The sequence below is a fragment of the Hyaena hyaena genome, unplaced genomic scaffold, assembly GCF_003009895.1.
Source record: "Hyaena hyaena isolate Hyena2069 unplaced genomic scaffold, ASM300989v1 scaffold_23, whole genome shotgun sequence".
Classification (NCBI taxonomy): domain Eukaryota; kingdom Metazoa; phylum Chordata; class Mammalia; order Carnivora; family Hyaenidae; genus Hyaena; species Hyaena hyaena.
This window is the reverse complement of record NW_024080655.1, coordinates 484,657-506,371: the sequence shown is the minus strand read 5'-3', so window position 1 is coordinate 506,371 and position 21,715 is coordinate 484,657. Positions and strand designations below refer to the sequence as shown.

Genomic DNA, 21,715 nt, shown 5'->3' with positions numbered 1-21,715 from the left:
TTTAAATTTTTAAAAATGTTTGTTTATTTTTGAGAGGGAGAGACAGACAGAGTCAGAGAGAGACAGAGTGTGAGCAGGTGAGGGGCAGAGAGAGTGGAAGACACAGAATCCGAAGCAGGCTTCAGGCTCTGAGCTGTCAGCACAGAGCCCGACGTGGGGCTCGAACCCACGAACTTTGAGATCATGATCTGAGCTGAAGTTGGAAGCTTAACTGACTGAGCCACCCAGACATACCTCTCTGATTATTTCTAAGAATGTGTCTGTGGATTAACATTTTTTTTCTATGCAGCCAATTTTGTCATTTCATTTTCTGTAAGTAGGGTTTTATTTCCTTCTTTCTAATTCCTAATGTTTCCTTTTCTTGTCTGCTGTGTAAACAGAAGTGGTGACTGAGCTCTTGGTCTTGGTTCCTTCCCCATCCCCCACCTCTTCAGTTTTTTTAAGGTTTAGTTGACAAATAGTATCTTGATCTTGATTTTAGAAGGAGTCGTCCCCAGTTTCACCGGGGTTCAGAATGCTGCCTGCTCTTTGGTAGGTTGCCATTATCGGGTTAAGGAAGTTCCGTTCTAGTCCGAATTTGCCAAGAATTTTTCATGTGTGAGTGTTGAATATTACCAAACCTCTTTTCTGCATTGAGATAACCTTGTGTTTTTTTTTCTCCTGATACTTTAATAAATGATATGTATTTTCTATCTCTAAGCCATTCTTGCATTTCCTGGATGAATCAACTTGGTCATGATCCTATCATTTTTATAAGTTGCTGGATTCGTCTGTACTCATATCTTGTTTAGGATTTTTACATCTATGATCATGTATAAGGTTGGCCTGTAAATTTTCTTACTCATTTATCCTTGTGTGTTTCAGTGTTAGGAGTATTTTGGTTTCTTAGAATAAGGGAGCACCCCTTCCTCTCCTCATTTTAATCCTTTAGTAGCATTTATATAAAATTAGTGTATAGATGAGTAGTTTATCAAGTGTCTCCAGCCCCCTACCCCCAGGAACTGTGTGAAGGTGTGAAGTGATAGGTGTTAACTAACCTAATTGTGGTAACCATTTTGTAATTCATATGTATATCAAATCACCACACATACATCTTAAACCATCAATGATATTTCCATAAAGCTGGGAAAAATTTTTTTAAAAAGTTTTAACACTGGAGGCTCCTACCCATGTGCTCCTTTTTATACTGCCAGCTTCACTTTAAAAACAAAAAAGATCCCTCCGGAATAAAACATCTGCTGTCTGTTTAATTGAGATGAATTGGCAGACTTGTACCATTTACAGCTACACATCTATGTGAATCAGAATTTTACTGATTTCGTGCCACTGAACGGAACCCAGAAATGGATGGGTTATAACATGACTTCAGATTTTTGTTTGCCTAGGTCACTGTTTCAAAAAAGTAGATGGGTGCTCCATAATAGGTAAGGGCTATGAATTTGAACTTTCAAAATTAAGGCTTCCTAATAATGTTATGCATTGTTTGGGGCTTTATCTGGGATTCACATGAGGTTTGATTTAGCAAGAGGATCTTGCTGTTGTAAAATAATCCAAAGGGGAGCCGCTTGATGGCTAAGGGCCCCCGCAGTTCTGACGATCCTTGATGAAGTGTTCTTTGATTATGTGTCAGGACAAATGGTGCAAACCTTTGACAGACACACGGCCGTGTCTAGAGAGAGCCCAGCATTAATTGCTGACCTTGCCATCCCCAGTAAGCAGGTGTTGAATGAGCTGAGCTCCCCTCGGTCCTTCTTTTCTCCCTGGTGGGTCATTGGTTCCTGAGTAAGATAGATGCATGCAATAGAAGAGTTGTTAATAGCATTTACTCTGTCTTAATCCTTTTTAATCCCATTCATATTTCAGTGTCTGCAACTTGGCAGGATGTCAGAAGCCACAGTACAAGAAGGGAAATTTCTCTTTGGACAGCGAGGACCAAGTAAAATTGTTTTACTGATATTCAATTTGTTAAAACATTTAAAATGGAATAGTCTCTCTTAGACCCCAAATAGAGTACCACCCAAAGATCTTGCCAAAATGGCCTTCCTGGAGCTTCTTACTATCTTTCTTTTTTAAAAATGGCAAGGATGTTGTTTCATCAAGCTTACCAAGTTCCATAATAAGATATTCTTGGCATTTTACATTTACTGAACGGAGAAATAACTTTGACAGAGGTTGATCCTGAAATCAAGTGCTCTCTGTCTGATATCAAGCCTGTGGGGAATTGGGACCATTCACTCTGTACTGATATGACCTTCACCTCTACTTGGGCTTGTCTGACCTACCTTTCTGATTAATGGGAACTGCCCCTTTCCTTGCAGATGTGATATAAAGAATTTGGGAGAATCCCAGTAAAATGTCGGGAAGACTGAGACCCTGATCTCTCTTGAGATCTGTTAAATCTGAGATTGAGTGGACTGGTTTCTGGTGTCTACTATGATGGAAGTGTGGATCCAAGTCCATATGTGGCCATCAAGGATGTTTTTGGGGTGCATGAGTTCTTGGTGGCCCAGTGGCTCCCCAAATGCCAGAATCTGGATCAGACTTGGGGTCAGCTTCAGGGCAACAAGGGGACAGATGCCCAAGAACATGGTGTCTTGGACTTCCTGGCCTTCCTCTTCCGAGTGCCAGCCTTAATTGGGTGGAGATGGGTCTTGTCTGGAGGGGGAGCTCCTTCTGCCATTTGGGTGCTTGCCCGGCCCTGGGGTGAGGGCTGGCTGAGGGGGACCACACCATTGTGGGAGAGAAGCCTGAGAGCTCCTTGAGGAACATTTGGGGTTTGAATCAGTTGTGTCTTTGAAAAAATTTACCCATTTTGGACTTGTCTGTGGAAGCAATTAGGGAGATCACAGGACCGTTTCTGATTCCCGATTCTGTACAGTGTCTATTCAGAAAAATAGAAAACAGTCGACTGGAACAGGGGGGTATTTGAGCACACACAGAGTCCTGTTGTCTCAGAGGCATGCCCTCAGACAATTTGCCTTTTAGTGAAGTTTAAGCCCATGAAAGGAAATAAAAAGTGTTTTATTAGATAGCAAAGAAAGATGGACTGGACTTATGAGACTTTGAGAATTTGAGCTTTTTCTTTGTTAGGGCAAACTTAGGAAGAGAGTCACTCTTTATATAATGCAATTTATTTGTACAATGTGGTAATTATCGTTAATAGTTAAAATCATCTTCAACTGGGTAAAATACCCGTGTGTGTGTGTGTGTGTGTGTGTGTGTGTGTGTGTGTGGTGTGCCTTTTGTCCAAAGCCAGATATTACTACTTCTGAAGATGAGTATACCTTCGGGTCATAACCTGCTAGCAATGATCAGGCGTCAACTTTGTACAAGACCTTATGGAAGTTGTTGCTCACCACCATCAGGAGATGTCAGGTCGCATCGTTTTCCCCGATGAATATGTGAATTGGGTGGCTCACCTAGTAGGTGGTGGGATGGACATTTGAACCCAAGTTTGACTCCCACATCCATTCTTCCTCTTCTGCAAAATGCTGACTCACTTACTTTAGGTCTTGCTGGAATGCAGCCCACATCACTGCACTTTCCAGAATGTTTATGTCCATCGTGTCTTTTAAGTGTTGAATTTTGTTTCCTGAAAGCGCACGAGGAAAAGCAAGGCGTCCATGAACGTGGCACATAGAGTGTTGTGTGAGCAGATGACGCTAGTTAGCCGGCAGGGAGAGGACTGACTAAATGCTGAGTGACAGTGTTGGTCCTCCTGACCCTGGGATGGAAACATTTCAAGTTGTGGGTCAGTGAGGAAAATCACTAAGCTCAAATTCCTACATAGGCTGATGGGATTACTTTCGAGGATCTGTTGGATTGCTGGATTCATTGAAGGGAGAACCGGAAGAAGCTGCCAGAAATTTGTAGTGTTCCTGAGGGAAACTCTCCTTCTGGCCCACCTTCTCCAAGTCTGGTTTTATTTATTTATTTGTTTGTTATTTTTATTTTTTTTAATGTTTATTTATTTTTGAGGGAGAGAGAGACAGACAGACCGTGAGTGGGGGAGGGGCAGAGGGAGAGGGTGACACAGAATCCGAAGCAGGTTTGACTCCTAGCTGTCAGCACAGAGCTCGATGCGGGGCTTGAACTCACAAACTGTGAGATCATGACCTGAGCCAAAGTTGGACGCTTAAGTGACTGAGCCACCCAGGTGCCCTTCCAAGTCTAGTTTTAGATCAACTACAACCCACTGCGCAAACTCCACCTGGATTCCAGAGGACCAGGCCTCTGCCTTGTTTAAAGACCATTAAAGGATGTCTTCAATTTATGTTGGGTTAAGTTTTCCTCAAACCAAACTAACTCCCAGCTCATTCCCCTCGAGTTGTTCAGGGCTTTCCTGGGAGCTTTTGGATCGTGGCTACTCAGACCAGAGGGGAGTCTCATCTTTTCCTACTATCTCTTTAAAATATCTTAATTCAGCGGTTCTCACCCCTTGGAGGGGATTTGAGTCACCTAGAGAACTGATAAGAAACACAGAGACCCAACCTGGTTGAAGTAGATTAGGGCTGGGTTTGTTTTTTTTTTTACCACGTTCCCCAGATGGTTCTGATATTTACCAAAGCATGAGAACCACTTCTGTGTGCTCTCTCCCTATTTTATTCGTTTCTTGGCTTGAATGTTCTCTTCCATTCTTTCTTGCTGTCCAGATGAAATCCAGTTCTCATGCCTAGACCGTGTCCCCACCCTCATTTATCCTGCCCGTCACACTGCTTACCATCTGGCTGTCCAGTGCTCAGCCGGCTCAAGCACTGTGCTGGGTGTGAGTTTTAGAGTCCCCACCTTCATGGGGCTTCCAGCCAGTCGAGGGGACACGTATAATCATGAGCCACAAGAGGTGAGGCTGGAGACTGAGCAGACCCACATAGGAAAGCTCCTGCCATGCTTGAGAGTGGAGTTCGGTGAAGCTGTCTTGGTAAGAAGAATGAGCAGGAATCAGCTGGGAAAAGGAGGGAGTAAGATAACTCTCACTTTCTAGGTAGTAGGACCGCATGAGGCAAAGCAGGGGATGAGAGCACAGATCATTCAGCGAATTTGCGGTGTGTCAGTATGTGGAGAAACATACATGAAATGTGAGTTCTGCTTTTATGACTCACGGTTTCCTTACCGAAGGCATTGATTACATCTGTTGTTGAGAAAAAGATGTGTATGTTATGTTGAAGAGCTCAGAAGAAAATATAGAGAGGTAGAATGTAAGACTTTGATATCTTCCCCCAATCAGATGGTTCCACCTAAAGAAACAAAAAAACATTCACTATTTAGTTCTCTGTCTCCCTTGCCAATCTTTAAGCAGTTTGAGACCAGGGAACTTTTGTCTCTGTCTCCCTAGAATGACCATGGGGCCTGGCATATAGAATGCAGTCAGCGAACATGGGGTGAATGAATGAGTTTCAGACCCAGCTGTTGTAACAAATCACTTTGCCTCTCTGGACCAGTTTCCTTAACTCAAAAAAAGAGGCAGATTGGTACAGATAATCTCTAGGATTTTATCCTACCTTATGACTGACCACATACATCCCAATTGCTGTCTCTCGAGGCCCTGAAGTTCACACGCATCTGTTCACCTTTACCCATTCACGGCCAGGCCAGGCCTGTGTCCTCCCCTGGAGAACCAGTTAAAACTCACCAATCAGCCAGTGCTGAACGAGTATGTATCAGGGAAGGCAATGTGCTAGGCATGGGTGGATGTGAAGTGTGTGTCTCCCCTTATCTTAGGAGAGAGTTTATCATTTAACTAGAAAGATAAGGTAAACATATAGAAAAATAATGTGCCTTAAGCTAAGAGAGAGGGTCAGAATGCAAATGTACAGGGTACCAGGAGAGCTACTCTGAGAAGCAGCTTTGTGGCCTGTGTGTGTATGTGTGTGTGTGTGTGTGTATGTGTTCGTGTTATGTTTAAGATTTTTTATGTTTAAATCATCCCTCCACCGAACGTGGGACTCACACTCAAAACCCTGAGATCAAGAGTCTCATGCTCTACTGACTGAGCCAGCCAGGCGCCCCTGTGGCCGATGTGTTTTGACCTCCAGGCACCATTCTGTGTCACCCAGTGGGCCCATATTGCAAGTTATTTTCTCCCTTGAATACCCTGTATTTATGTAGAAAAACTTTATTCTTTCCTATGTCCTATCAGCCAAAGCCTTTCAATTGGAAATTCAGACTAGCATCGAGAGATCCTGTGTTCTTAACACTGAGCTGATTGAAGTCTAACCAAAGGCAAAAAACAGGCAAAGAAACAATGGCAATTATGACAGAGTTATCCTCTCTTGAACATTTGTCTTGTGCCAGCCATTATTTCATTGAATTCTCTTAAGTGTTTGAGGAGGGAACTGTTGTAATACCCATTTTTAGATGAGAAGATGAAAATCCTAGCTGAGTGCTCAAGGTGGTAATTGTTGGAACCAGGACACGGAACCAGACTCAGACCACAGGCTCATGTCCTGACCTGCTGTAAGCCTGTGCCTGTGGCTCTATCCAGGGTAAATATATGATTTAGCGCAGTGGTCGGCAAACTATAGTCTCGTGGGCCAAACCCAGCTACCATTTATTTTTGGGTGGCCTGTAAGCTAAGAGTAGGTTTAACATTTTTAAATGGTTGAAAACAAATTCAAGAGAAGAATAATATTTTATGACAGGTGAAAATTATATGAAATACAGATTTAATGCTTATAAATAAAGTTTTATTGGAACACAGCTACAGTCGGTCATTAGGTAATGCATTGTCTGTGGCTGATTTCTTTCTTTTTTTCTTTTTCTTTCTTTCTTTCTTTTTTTTTTTTACAAATAGTTTATTGTCAAGTTGGTTTCCATAGTGGCTGATTTCTTACTACAACAGTTGTATAACCTGCAGAGCCCAAAATATGTATTGCCTGGCCTTTTACAAAGATATTTTATTGACATCTGTTTAGGGCATTCATTAGGCTTTATGAGATATTGAAAGTCACCTGTCACTTCCCATCCCTGTCTTTACAAGTCATGGACACGCTCTGCTGGGCCAGCTCTCCCATAATCCAGTATTTTATGACTCAGAGTTCTCTTTTCATTGCTTGGATGTCAGATACAGGTGTCTACTTTGTAGCATCATTAGTTTGATTATACCTGCCCCAGGCCAGTTGCCAAGGTGCCATTTCATCAAAGATCAGTTTCTTGGAGAGGATGACGGTATGGCTTTGCCTTGAAACCTCTTTTGGGGGGTGGTGATGGTTGTATTTAGCTTATTGTTAAAAGCTGATTGGAGAGGGGCACCCAGGTGGCTCAGTCGCTTGAGCATCTGACTTTGGCTCAGGTCGTGATTTTGCAGTTCATGAGTTCAAGCCCTACCTTGGACTCCTTGCTGTCAGCACAGAGCCTGCTTCAGAAACTTTGCCCCCCACCCCATCCCGCCCCTCCTCTGCTTGCATTCTCTCTCAAAAATGAATACAAACATTAAAAAAAAAAACTGATTGGAGAACAAAACCATTCAAGTTTCCTGTGTTGTCTGGCTGTTTCAGTGATGTACTTTTTAATCAGAAGGGAATATTGTAGGCAGAAAAATCTGTGTAAGAACTGATCTGTCACCACCACCTGTGAATTTTGAGGCCACCTTGAGACTGTTGTGGCACATGGGGAGAAGTAAGGCCTGCGTCCTGTGCCATCCACTAAACTGGCAGACTCCACCCACAGTGTGGGCAGTGGGCTGACCATGGGTTTGTAGAGAGCATCTCTCTGTGGTCTCTGTGCAGCTCTGGTGGGGGTGGGCATCAGGGACCAAGGAGGTAGCCAGTCTGAGAATTTCAGCTCAAGTTCTGTCATCACACAACAGAATCCAAGATGCCGGCCTTCCCTTTTCTGCTGTTCTTGCTTCTGTGTTAGCAGAAATATCCCCTGGTTCTGCTTTTCCTTTGCAAGACAGCTCACCCCTCCCTGTGCCTCACCTCTGGGGCCCTCTGGTCCCAGCCCCTGTGAGTGGTAGTGATCGTAGTGATAGCTCACATCGCCTGCGTCCTCACCGTAGGGGAAGTATTTCCTGTGGATTATGTCACTTCAAACTTGCCACGGCAGTGCTATGAATGGTAAATACTGTTTGTACAATTTACTTTTTCATTTTTCATTTTTTTAATGTTTGTTTATTATTGAGACAGAAACAGAGCATGCGTGGGGGAGGGTCAGAGAGAGAGAAGACACAGAATCGGAAGCAGGCTCTAGGCTCTGAGCTGTCAGCACAGAGCCAAAGTGGGGCTCAAACCCACCATCCGTGAGATCATGACCTGAGCCAAAGTCGGATGCTTAACCAACTGAGCCACCCAGGTGCCTCTTTAATTTTTTGATTAATTAATTTTTTTGTTCTAGAGAGAGAGAAGGAGAGAGAGTGTGAGCAGGGGAGAGGGATAGAAGGAGAATCTTTTTGTTTGTTTGTTTGTTTTAGGAGAGGGAGGGACAGAGAGAGAGAGAGAGAGAGAGAGAGAGAGAACAAACCCTAACCAGGCTCCACGCTTAGTGTAGATCCTAAGACGGGGCTCGGACCCATGACCCTGGAATCATGACTTGAGCTGAAATCAAGAGTTGGATACTCAACCGACTGAGCTCCACCATTTACTTTTTTATTTATCAGACATATATGAATGAACTCCCTTATACCCATGACTCAGGTTCAGTACTTATCAATATTTGACCCCACCTTGCTTCCGGTGGGTGTGGTTATTATTGTTGCCGAAAGGGGCTGAGTGGCTCTCTCAGGTTCATGCAGCCAGTAGGGTTGGACTCCAGAAGCATGTGGTCTTAATTCTTGTGCTGTCCCAGCTGTCAAGGACTGATGTTTGCTGCTGCGTATAGAGGTACTACTAAGTACCCCTCAGTCCCCACTTAAAGCCTACAGAGTAGCTGGTAACTTACGGGTGAAAGAATTCAAGGAGCGTGGCCTTCAGACTCCTTGGCTCAGACGTGGTGCCAGGCTTCACATCCGAGCCTGATGCCACGTCCTGTTGATTTTTGACCACACCCTGTTCTCTGTCCCCCTCGATGCCACCATGCAGTGGGGAATCAGCGGGGTGGTGGTTTGGCTCGAGGGAGCCTCTGTTTGCAAAGCCTTGGAGGAACACAGGGTTACTTCAGGATGGTTCTAAGAGGGCGTGAAAAGCATCTGGGTCTGTGGAAATCACCACTGGCTCTTGTGACTTTTTGGCCAGAGTGACTAGATCGTGAGAGACCCCTTAGCTTTTCATGATGAGCTGAATGCAAGGCGTCGTGAATGGGGAAGCTGGGACCTGGTGTCCTGATGTTCAGTCCTGCTCTAGGGGGAAGGAAGAGGGATGTGGGAGACTGGGGAGTCAGGAGGACACCCAGCTGGGTGGGGTGAGGAAGCAGGGATTCCATGAGGAACTGGCCTGACCATTGCACGCACTTGGTGAGTGGGAGCTATTAGCTATTTTTGTCTACACCCTAAGGTGGATGGGCAGTGCAGGAAGGAATTGGTGGGATCTTTGGAGTGGTTTTATTATTCAGATTTAAAAGTGGGAAACTAGTGTCTTTAGTGAAGGATCAGAACTCTCCACCCTGGTTTTTGCTTCTTTTTGGGGGTGGTGGCAACTTTGGGAGGTAGGTTGAGCAGGGGGTGAGCAGAGAATTGAGGGGCAGGCAAACCGGTGCATTTTTATATTCACAGCATGTACACAATTCACATCTGGCATTGGCCAGAGATATCTTCCCGAGAGAGAAACCTACAAAGCAAACAGTTCTTTAATAATTGCAACCCATGAATTTTGCAAGATGCACTTCGATCAATAAAGAAACTCACATGTTTCCAGGGGTAGTTGGGAAGGTAAGTAAATGGAACGGGCCAAATAGTGAAAAATCATACTGCTTCTTGATCTTTCATATGCTCACGTTTGATAGAAAAAAAGCAACAGATTGGGTACCGTGTTGCTTGGCAACTGGCATTTGTCCTCAGCACTGAGGTGACAAGAGTTGGGAGTGTGGTGAACTCCTAGGATTTACCCATCTAAAGGGGAAGCTGATACTCAGATCTCAGATCTAGTTAATTGCTTGAATGTGACCAGATAAGAAAGCCAGATCTTTTTTTTTTTTTTAGAAGCTAAAAATTTGGATTTAAAAAAGCTAGGACTCCTACTAATTTTCACATTTTGTACCTTCTATTATACAATTTTTATTTGTCAGTTATCTATCAATAAAGTTGGAAAGCACAATGGGGAAAAATAGAACTGTGTTTGTTCTAAGGGACCTAAGTTAAAACAACAAAAACAACCCACTGTAGATTGAGTAAAACATGTCAGCGGGCTAAATTTGGACAATGGCCCTCCAATTTAGGACCTTCAGATTTATCATACAATGTGGAGAAAGGGCTCAGACAGGGGTCTGGAGCTTCCCGACTCTCACATTCCCTTGAGATGAGATGAACCCTTGCAAAGGGTTCACAGATGTGTGCTTTAGCCTCTGTGCGGGGCCACCTGAGTCCAGCTGCTGAACCCTTCTGGGACTTACTTTCTCCCTTCATAAAGTCAAAGGGTAGGTAGATTACTAGTTTTCAGACTGTGTTCCTTGAGTTCCATCAGGGAATTCCATAAGTGTTTCATTAAAATAAGACAGCTCGAACTCTAAATATGTAACAAAACCCTGATTCTACCCAAGTATACATATACACACATGTACGTTTAGATATTTAGATATGTATGAAATGTGGAACTTTATACATGTAAGTTCTTCAGAAGATTCCTCTTGAAATAATAGTTCTGCTGCTAAAAATACCCATGGAAACTTCTGGCCTGGGATTTCCTCAGCCCTGCATCTCAGAGTTCGCATAGCGGCACCAAAATAGCCTCTCTGGTTACTTTGTGTTCTGTGCAGTTGGAAGAGTTCATCGTGCCTGCGGCTTTCTCAGGAGGGAAGGGATGAACCAGCTGATCTGTGCAGGCTGTTTGGTGCTCATCCCTTCCATCAAAACCTCACCTGGCTTTTCTGCCACACAGGGTTTCGGAGTATGCTGACCCTTCTCCGCAACCCCTTTTGATGACAGCTTCCGGTTCAGAGAGTCACCTATTTGCAGAGGAGGCAGAACAAGCCAGCTCCTTCTCGCCTTGCTTTGTCTGGTGTACCTCTGCTTTGTGCAGTGGTACCTCTTGCCACGCTGCCTGTCCCTTGGCTTTTGGACTCTAGGGTGGAAATGGATGCCAGGCCATGCCACCTCCCAACGCCACACTTGTCTTCTGGGGAATTTCCCATAAAGACGTCTATTGCCTGGTTTCTGGGTTCAGAGGGAGAGCCCACCCCATCTACCATTTTTATGATCAACGATGTACCTTTCAGGGACCAGTTTTATAGCACGCTGTTGGGGGTGATTTTCACAAGGGAGATAAATGAGAGTCAGGAAGAATGAAGGCCTTTCAGAATTGAGATCCCTGCATGCACCAAATCCCATAAAATGCTGTTTGATTTAAAAAATTGCTTGAAGCAGTTCACATTTTGGTTAATTACGTCAGTGGGTAAAAATAACTATTGTCATATGGTGTGTGGGCTTGGTTTTAGAAGGATAAAGAGTCTATTGTTACCCATTGTGTTATTCAGTCACTTATTATCCATCCCTAAAAACCAAACATGGATAATGGAAAACCTGAAGATTTGTCACTTGCTAAAAATCCAGGCTGCTCTTTGAATTTACCCTCAGTTTCTGCTCTTTTTGAGAGCAGTGCAGAAGCCTTGTTAATGGAGTCCGTGCAGATGGGTTGATAGAACCTGCCCCCGAGCTCCCTGGCAGGCAGGGTTCGTGGCCGGCAGCCCTGGAGTCACTTGGCTTCCGTGGTCTCAGTGGAGACTTGCTCAGGGACAACCTAGCTGAGTGCTCCTGGGAGGGGTGAAGAGGCAGAGCTTCGGAGTCAGGTAGCCCAGAGCTGGAATCCGAGGCGTACCAAAGATGCTGGGTCAAGAACTTCAGTTTTCCAGGAACTTAGTTTCAGGAACTGCTTTCAGTTTCCAAGAACTTCTTTCCAGAAACATCTTAGTTTCTCCATCTGGAAAATAGGGATGAACACCGTTCCTGCTTCCTGGGATTGCTGTAAGGCTTAGAAGAGATGTTGAACGGAACACCTACAGCATGGTAATTGGCAGCCAGTTAAGAGCTCAGTCAGTATAGTAACAGGTAGAGTCAACCAGCATTAAATGCCTGCAGGGAGTCCCTCTTTAGGTGGTATTTCTACCACTCTTCCTGACACATCACGCTCAAGCCCCTTGCCCCCCCCCCCCCCCAGGTTCACCATGTCCTTGGGCACCCCCTGTCTGTTTAGCAGGGTGGCTCCTGGCTTCTCTGTCATGTGCTTTCCTGCTTCTCTTGCTTGGCGAGTTGGGACCACCTTAAGTGCCCTCGGTATCTTGTCTCAGTGCAGGGTCTGGGGGGTGGGGAGGGGGAGGCCTGAGTAGCAGGGACTGAAGCAGCAGGGACAGAAAGGCGCTCAGAGTCTGGAAGCTCCTTGGGGCTGGTCATCAAGGGAGAAGGTCATCAAGGGAGCTGACAGGTGGCAGCTTCAGGGGTTAGGTGAGGTGGGAAGAGGCTGTTAGGCTGGGAATACAGAATCCTTGTTTTGTTTGAGCCTCAGGGAGATCTCAGATGTGGGATCTGTGTTATGTGTATCCTTCCACTATTTAAAATTGAGAAAATGGGGGTGCCTGGGTGGCTTAGTCAGTTAAGCGTCCGACTTTCGCTTAGGTCACGATCTCGCAGTTCGTGAGTTCGAGCCCCATGTCAGGCTCTGTGCTGACTGCCAGTTCAGAGCCTGGAGCCTGTTTCAGAGTCTGTGACTCCCTCTCTCTCTGACCCTCTCCTGCTCACGCTGTCTCTCTCTCTCTCCTAGAAATAAATAAAATATTAAAAAAATAACTAAATAAATAAAATTGAGAAAATGGATGGCTTGGTGAGGCCCTCAAACCCCAGGGCTCATGACTGTTGGGGGCAGATGAACCTAAACCTCTTGGTCACCATACTGGGCTGTGACTACCATAGTCACAGGCTCTCAGCGGTGAGGGGACATGAGCCGTGTGGTGTGGATCCTCTGTGCACCCCTGCAGACTCCTGCCTGCTCATGTCTACCTTCCCTGCCACTGGGAGGAGGCTCACCTCCATGGGCTACACCAGTGGATGCCCTTGACCCCTTCCAGATTGAGATGGGGGAGGGGCAGTCCCTCAGCCCATTTCCTTTCCTTCCCCACTGCCACTGCCTTAGGAGTCTTGCCCACGCCTTATTGGCTGCACTTACCCCTACCCCCATCCTTGTAAACAGACTCTTTTAAACTGTCCTCAGTTCCCCCGGTTGAGTGTGCCCATCTGTCCCTTTCAGGATCCTGGTGAATATTAGCAGGTTTTAGAAAGAGTAATGTAGTGGTTTTATTTATTTTTCAGTGTGCATTGAAGGGAGAGGCTAGAGGAAGGGCAGCCAGGTGCGTGGATAAAGAAAGAGGGCCTGGCTCTCACCTTTGGTGTTCGTCACAAAGGGCCTCAATTTAGGTTTTGGCCTTTTATCCGCTGCATGAGCGAGTATGGGTAGAGTCACGGTGATACCCTGACATGATTGAAGCAAAAATATACTGCAACAGGTATTACCCTGTTCTGGCACTTTTAAATTTTTTGAGAGTGTATACTGAGCACTTCAAAAAATAAACATGGCCTGAGTTTTTCTGAGCCCTAGGAGGAGGCTGTTTCTGTTATTTAGGGCTTGGGATTAGAAGGATTTGGTGTATGGTGGCCGCAGTATGGAAGTGGGGAAGTCAAGGTGCTTTGGGCAAGGAAGCATCTTTATTTATTTTTTAAATGTTTTATTTATGTGAGAGAGAGAGAGAGAGAGAGAGAGAGAGAGAGAGAGAGAGAGCGCGAGCAGGGGAGGGTCAGAGAGAGAGGGAGACACAGAATCTGAAGCAGGCTCCAGGCTCTGAGCTAGCTGTCAGCACAGAGCCCGATGCAGGGCTCGAATCCATAAACCGTGAGATCATGACCTGAGCCGAAGTTGGATGCTCAACCGACTGAGCCACCCAGGTGCCCCGAAAGCATCTTTAAGACATTGCTACTCAGTTTACCTGTAGAGGGTGAAGGGAAGGAGGAGCCAGATTATTCTGGTTTATATACTGAGAGACAGGTTTAAGGGGGCATTTACAGGGGGACTTGGAGAGAGAAGAGAATCCATATGAGTGTGTTTTGGTGTGAATGTAAGAGTAAAGTTATATGGGAGCTAGGGAGAATTTTGAAGTTTTAGGTAAATGCAGCTAATCACATCCTGTGACTTAGGTGCTGAGTAGAAAGGATCCACTGTTCAGAGGGGACCACTGATGTAATGGCTGTAGCTTTGGCTACATTGTGTTGGCATTGAGGGCAATGTTAATAGTTTGGTTTTCTGGGGGGCCTGGAAGAGGATCCTTGTGCCTGGAACTATAGTTTCAGGACTGGTGGTAGTTTCCAAAGAGAAGGAGAACTTTGGCTCATCACATCCGCATAACCAAAGTGAAACAGGAACACATTTTTTGATGGTGGGAGGGGAAGGGAGGAGGAGTGATGAATAAGGCTGGAAGGCTCAACAGCCAGGGTCTGCTTCTCAGAAAACAGTACGGAGAAGACTCTGCCGTTCAGTGTAGGGTGGTCAGTGAATGCCAGCCATCTGGTTGACCAATAGGTTTCTACTGAGCCTGAGGAGTCGAGGCCACCAGACTTTGAAGTCTGTGGCAGAATTGAAGATAGTATCATACTTTTTTTTTTGTATGTCAGTATGTCTTCCTCTTAAATCAGTGAGCCTCATCTCTCATCTCAGGGATTGCTTCATTTGCCCAGCCTTGGGGGCCTGCAGAAGTTTGGGGTCATCTGTATGGGGGATCCCGCAGAGGAGTAGTGAGAAGGGGGTGAGCTGTGAATACTCCATCTGGGTCTGCATCCAAGGAGAGAAGGGCTTGGGGAAGCTTGGTGAAAGCGGTCAAGGTCAAGGTAGAAGTGAAGACCTGGGTTCTGGTTTTGGTGCTTCCTCACTGGCTATGTGTCCTCGAGCAAGCCACTTACTACCTCTGGATCTCCGTGCCTACCTCTGTAACTGAGCTGTTGCTCATTCATTTAAATGCTTTGCAGGTATGAGTTTAAGATTGCCTGTTGGTTTTGTCAGTAGGACCTAAGCCTTGGTGTTGTCATCTGTAAAATGGGGGTGAAAGTACCTCACAGAGTTGCTGTGAAGATTTAAAGGTGATGGTGATCGCAGTAGTTGTTAAAGACGTTGCTTACTTTCATCCTTACTACAGCAGGGCAGGCACGACTGTCATCCCTGTTTACAGATGTAAACACCAAGGGACAGAGAGGGTAAGGTTCCTGCCCAAAGTCACAGAGCCAGTAAATGGCGGAACTGAATGATTTCCCCGTGCAATCTGATTCCAGATCCCAAGCTAATAACTGCGATTCCATGACTCTGCTCTGACAGAGGATGTAGAAAGCACACTTCAGTGCCTGGCACACAATAAACTTGAGTTCCTTCCTTTTTATCCTCAGAATGTGGAAGTGGAGGTTCCCCGGAGCTCCTTCGGTCAGGCAGTTTTGCCCAGCTCAAGTTTCTAATTTCCAGTTCATGGTGCTTCTTTCTCCCTTTTTTCTTTTCTTTTTTCTTTTTTTCTTTTCTTTCTTTTGAGAGAGGGAGGGAGGGAATGAGAGAGAGAGAGATAATTTTAAGCAGGCTCCACGCTTAGTGGGGACCCTGATTCGGGGCTCAATCCTACGACCCTGAGATCATGACCTGAGCCAAAATCAAGAGTCCGACGCTCAACTGACTGAGGCACCCAGGCGCTCCCCTTCTCCCTTTTCTAATTGTTCAAATCCTCTTTCCAAAGCCTCCCTATTTATTACCTTTCTCTTCTCCCCCACCTCCCGCTCTTCCTTCAGGAAGCTATCTTTCTTTCCCTTCTTCCTTCTAGTGGCTGGACTTGATCATACAAAGTTACTTTCCTACTATCTTTAAAAAAAGAAATTGAGATGAAATTCACATAACATAAAATTAACCACTTAGAAGAGTGTAGCTCAGGGGCATTTAGTACATTCAGTATGCTGTGCATCCAGCACCTTTATGTGGTTCCAAACATTGTCATTCCCCGAAAGGCAGCCCAGTACCCGTTGGCAGTCATGCTCCCTTGTCCCTCTTCCTAGTCCCTGGAAGCTACTCATCTTCTTTCCGGCAGTTTCTATGACTTCCCTTTTCTGGACATTTCCTATAAATGAAATCATACAACGTATGGGCTTCTGTGTCTGGCTTCATTTCATGTAGCGTAATGTTTCTGAAGTTTATCCACCTTGCAGCATGAACCAGAATTTCATTCCTTTTTATGGCTGAATAAGTATTCCGTTGTGTGGCTGTATAGCTTGTGGTCTTTCCATTCATCTGTTCATGGATGTTAGGTTGTCTTCCACCTTGGCTCTGGTGAATCGGGCTGCTATGACACCCACTGCCTTTTATGGAAGCTCTACTGCCTCATTCAGCTTGGGTTCAGGGGCTGTGACTTCTGGTCTCCCCAGAGTCCTAGCCACAGGGCAGGCTCAAGGGATGCCTGGGAGCCTCGGATGAGAAGGGTACAAACATTGGAGTCTGATGTACGGCTGGCACCGGGCTTGGCCATGCACACCAAATCTAGTTCAATTTCTGCCCACGGGGAGGACGGGGTAGAAGAGAGTTTTATCTCCAGCCTCAAGCACCTGTTTTCATCTCTCCTTCCTGTGCCTGGGGGAAGTGACACTAGCCAGGAAACTCAGCTGTGTGACCTCGGGTTGTGTGCTCTGAGCTCTGGTGTCCCTATCTGTAAAGTGGGGGGATTAGAATTTCTATTTTATTTTTTAGGGGAGTAAGTAAAATGGAATGCTTGCTTCTTTTTCTGTCAGGGCTTGGGGTCTTTGGCTTGGGGACCAGTTGTGGAAGGGCATTTAAATGCAGGAAAATTTCTGTGGATGCCTTCTTGATTAGTAGCCACCAGAGCCCTTCTGGATCCTCTTAGAAAGGGAAGGAGCAGAGGTTACTCTTATCGTGTTTTACTGGTGCTGCTGGGAAGTTGTGATCATCTTTTCTGCAGTTAACTTTCATGCTTGGTGTATGAACCTATTTCACCTCCTAGTACGAGTAGTCTTTGAGCTAATTTTAGAAAGATGAATTTTCTGTTGGTTGTATTCTTTTTATTGTATTGTCTTGTATGTTAGAGAAAGAGAGAGTGTGAGTGTATGAGCAGGGGAGAGGGGTAGAGGGAGAGAGAATCCTAAGCAGGCTCCATGCTCACTGGGGAGTCCCACAGGAGGCTCAGTCTCATGGCTGTGAGATCATGACCTGAAGCAAAATCAAAAGTCAGATGCTTAAACGACTGAGCCACCCAGGGTGCCCCGATTGTATTCTTTTAAAAACTAAATAAAAATTTTCTGCCATGCCACGTGTCTCATGTCTCATGGGGTATTGTTTGCAAGGGTCTTTTTCTCCTGTGGTCAGTGCAACAGTTTAGGGGTCCGGCAGACCCGGGCTTACATCCTGGTTTTACTTCTCCCTGACCAGCTCTGTGACCTTGAATGACAGATCATTGGCCTTTCACTTTCTTTATCTGTAAAAATGAGGGTTAACATGAAAACAAGCTACTTTTGTTTTTATTGGGCCAACCAGGGTTCTTTTGGTTTTAAATATTCGGCAACCCCAATAAAAGGGGGTTGTGCCTCCCTAGGCAAGAAGGCTCACAGTGGGACAAGTGTAGGATGGGTTGGTTTAGTAGCACAAGGATCCAGGTGTTTGCCCTTCCCCCTCATCAGTCATCCTCAGCAGGTAGGTGATTTCTCCCTTCCTTGTCACACCGAGGCTGCAGCAGCTCCAGGCATCACGGGCAGATCTGATGAAGTGTGGCAGACTAAGATGGTATCTTCTTCCATGTCATTCCTTTTTATTAGTGAGCAAGCTTTGCCCCCAGAAGCTCCCTAATGGACTTCCCTTAGGTCCGTTTGTCACATGTCTTCATCTGGGCTTTGGAAGGTAGAAGGAAGAAAGGTTTTGACAGTGATAGCTTTTGAAATTGATGTTTAAACCTTCCCTAAGTTCTGGTATATTTCTCACCAGTTGCTTTACATTGGGAGGCAGGGTAGCTAGTGGTTAAGGGCATGGACCAAGGAGTCAGACTGCCTGGGTTCAAATCCAGACTCTGCAGCTCACCAGCCCACGAGGGAGCTGTTCCTACATTTAGGATTGTTGGGAGGATTGAGTGAGTTGATATCTGAAAACACTCGGAGCAGTGCCTGACAGAGCCAGGCCCTGTGCATATTGATGGCGACCCTTGCCCTTGCACCTCTAGAACTCAGAGCTGTTTGTCCCATGGAATGATCATCAGCCGGTTAACGTTTACGGTCTCTAGGGCTGTACAAGGACACAGATCTAAAGGCACAGACATTCTTTGCCTTTCGTGTACTCCCTCCTCTGACTTCCTTCAGCGAATGGTACCTACCTCAGGGGCACCTTCTGTCTGTCCTGTTGTTTGATTCCCCTGCCTCTCTCAGCCGTGAGCCCCGCAGGGCCTAGAGGCTGTCTGTCTGTCTGTCTCCCTTAGCTCTGCGTCTTTACACTGCGCTTGGCGCATGTAGGCGGAAAAAAAGAAAAAGCATGCTGCCCTGCACTAACTTACTTAGCGACCCGCTCCTTGTCTTTCTCTCTCCTGCGGTCCATCCAGGGACCAGTGAGTTGATGCCTGGCATGGATGTTGGCAGGGCCTGGAGGCAGGAAGATGAGCTGAAAGATTGTAGGCCTGAGCCGAAGAGGGACTTGAGGGTAGAGTGGCGGGGGGGGGGGGGTGGAAATGGAAGGATGGAGGTGGGGAGCAGGTGGGTGGGTAGGAAAGGAGAAGCAACAGGATGTGGGCCCTGAGTTTTGTGGGGTGTGAGGAATGGGGAGGAAGACTCTGCTTCCTTTGAGGACTGGTGCCTGGGCCCCTGGAAGATAGGGTGGGGGGTAGATCTTTTTTCCCATCTGTCTGACCTATGAGATGAGAATGAACGTCGTCTTTGCCTTCTCTGTTTGGTAAGCACAGAGGATATTTCCTTTGCATTGGGTTGAGTGCTCAGGCCCCTGGGTGTGTTCCGCCTTGGCCTCTGTCTCAGCCTTGGCCTCGGCCTTGCTGTAGGACCTTGGGCAAGTGTTTTCCCACGTGTGCGCCTTAGGGATTACTTCCTTTCCAAAACAAGAGGTTCATTCTTTCCTTCAGTGTCATTTCCTGAGTGCCTACTGTATGCACCATTCTAGGCATGGGCACAGACAATGTTTCTGTTCTCATGGAGCATACATTTTGGCTGGAGGAGACTGATGATAACTGAGGTAAATTGCCGAGGAGGAAACATACTAGTGATGTGATGGAGAGTGAGGGGTGCTAATTTCCACTGGTTGGTTGGAGAAGGACTCCCTGATGAGGTGGCATTTTAGGCCATGACACAGGAAGGTCTGGGGCAGAGTACTTTTGGAGAAAGGAATCAATATGTAAAGGCCGTAAGAGAACCAACCTCAGGAACAGTGAGAAGGGCATGATGAGATCATGGGGGAATATGTAGACTGTGGTCAAGACTTTGGGCTTTATTCTAAGTGTGATGGGAAATTGGAGGACATTTTTTTCCCACTAGAATCCCTTTTGGTTATTTTCCTCCCATACTTAAAAAAAAATCCTGTTAACCAAAAACGTGTGTTTACTAACCAGTAGAATGTACAACCTCAAATTATTTTAGGTTTTCAAAGTATGCGGAAATAATTTATGGAGCATGATGAATATCTTTGAGGACCCTACGGGGATCTAAAGATGGCAAACTGAGACACTCAACTGAATAATCTTGAAGGTTCCTCTATTTCAAACATTCATGCTTCCCAAAGCTGAATGCCATGTAATTATATATATATTTTTTATATATTATATATAATATATAAAATTTATATATTATATATATAATATAATATATATGTTATATATTATATATTATATATAATATATATTTTATATATTATATATAATATATAAAGATTACTGCCACCTACCGACAGAAGGAGGAAGGTGGATTTTTGTACAATGAAAATCCCAAACCCAGTAGATTCCTTCGGTTGTGCACCTGGCTTTACCTTTTGCACTTGCGACCTGAAAATGGCTCTGGGGAAGGGATCTCATGGTCCTAGTTTCCTTTTTCCTTCCCTAGAGAACCTTGATTCTGCTTCTGTGTCCTTCTGCCTCAGTAAGCGATACGTTAGGAGAGAGGGCCAACCTGGGAGCGTCTCCAGTAGTGGATGTGTGTGTGGGGAAGAGCGCTGGATCCCTCGGCCTCCGTATAACTGAATTAATCCATTGTTTGTAACTGACCTCTGGTTTCAGAGTTGCCTCATTCAGTGCCACCACACCCTAATCCCTGCCAGTAGGCTTTTTTTAGTACCCCATCCCCATCATTAAATTCTCAACTGCTTTATTCCTGATTTGCATTTTCCGTGGCTGAATGAATGCACTGACTTCCGTTTTCTTTTTTCTGTTACAGATGGTGTGCGCAGGTGACTGTAAGTACCACTTCCCGGTCTTCTCTTGTGTTGTTCGTTATCGCCCCCTGCTGGACACAGCAGCATTAACAGCGATGTGAAAATCCCAGAAAAGGCTAATTTGTTCAAACTCCCTTAGTTTCCAGTCATATTTTAGAAGTGGGGTGAGTGTGGAAACAGCAAGTGAAAAAAGGGGTTCCTGGGTGGCTCAGTTGGTGGCAACAGCAAGTGAAAGAAAGAATTCAATCATTTGTGCAACTTTGACAAAAATTTTCTGTTTTCTGTGATTTTTTTCCTCCAGCCCACATCTATGGGTGATTTTTTAAAAAGACTTTGTTGTCATAATGCAGTGTGATTTATGTTTATTTTATGTGCTGTTTTCCTATACATGTTTTTTGGGGTTGTACATTGCTAGATGATTTTTATTTTTTTTTTAATGTTTGTTTATTTTTGAGAGACAGAGCATGACTGAGGGAGGGGGAGAGAGAGAGAGAGAGAGAGAGAGAGAGACAGACATAGAATCTGAAGCAGGCTCCAGGCTCTGAGCTGTCAGCACAGAACCCAATGTGGGGCTCAAACTCACAGACTGCGAGATCATGACCTGAGCCAAAGTCAGATGGTTAACTGACTCCAACACCCAGGCACCCTGCTCCATGATTTTCAAAAGTGATTACAGAGTGTATGTAACCTTTGGAAAACCAAACATAGCATCCTATATATTTTGCTCCCATGTGGAGGGCTGAGTCCCAGTTTCTAACAAGTGCTGGTCCACCGAAGTTCTCCCTCATCCTAGAGTAAAATGAGAAAAGACGATGACAGTAAGTGTTAAGTGATTCTAAATATATTTAGTTGAAAGCACCATATATTCTGGGATTATGTCCTTTCTAATTTTTTTGGTCATTTTTTTGTTTCTATAAGAAATGAAGAAGGACTCCTGGGTGGCTCAGATGGTTAAGCATCCGACTTCAGCTCAGGTCGTGATCTTGCGGTTCATGAGTTCGAGCCCCACATCAGGAGCCTGCTTCAGATTCTGTGTCTCCCTCTCTCTCTGCCCTTCCCCCTGCTCAGTGCTCTGTCTCTGCCTCTCAAAAATAAATAAATGTTAAAAAAAATAATAAAAAAGAGATAATTGTATTTGTAGTTTTAAAAAATGTACCCTTTAACATAAGTAAAAATTGGTAACTTTTGTCTGTCCTTAAAATTTG

At 45.2% G+C, this 21,715-nt stretch overlaps 1 protein-coding gene across 1 annotated transcript in view; it reads left to right on the top strand.

The window, feature by feature from the left end:
* Positions 1-21,715, top strand: part of PTPRJ (protein tyrosine phosphatase receptor type J) — a 74,997-nt gene that overhangs the window by 2,636 nt on the left and 50,646 nt on the right. The window contains exons 2-4 of the mRNA XM_039226696.1: positions 536-597; positions 1,864-1,936; positions 20,513-20,531. Coding sequence (XP_039082627.1) covers positions 536-597; positions 1,864-1,936; positions 20,513-20,531 — 154 coding nt within the window. The remainder of the gene's footprint in view (positions 1-535; positions 598-1,863; positions 1,937-20,512; positions 20,532-21,715) is intronic.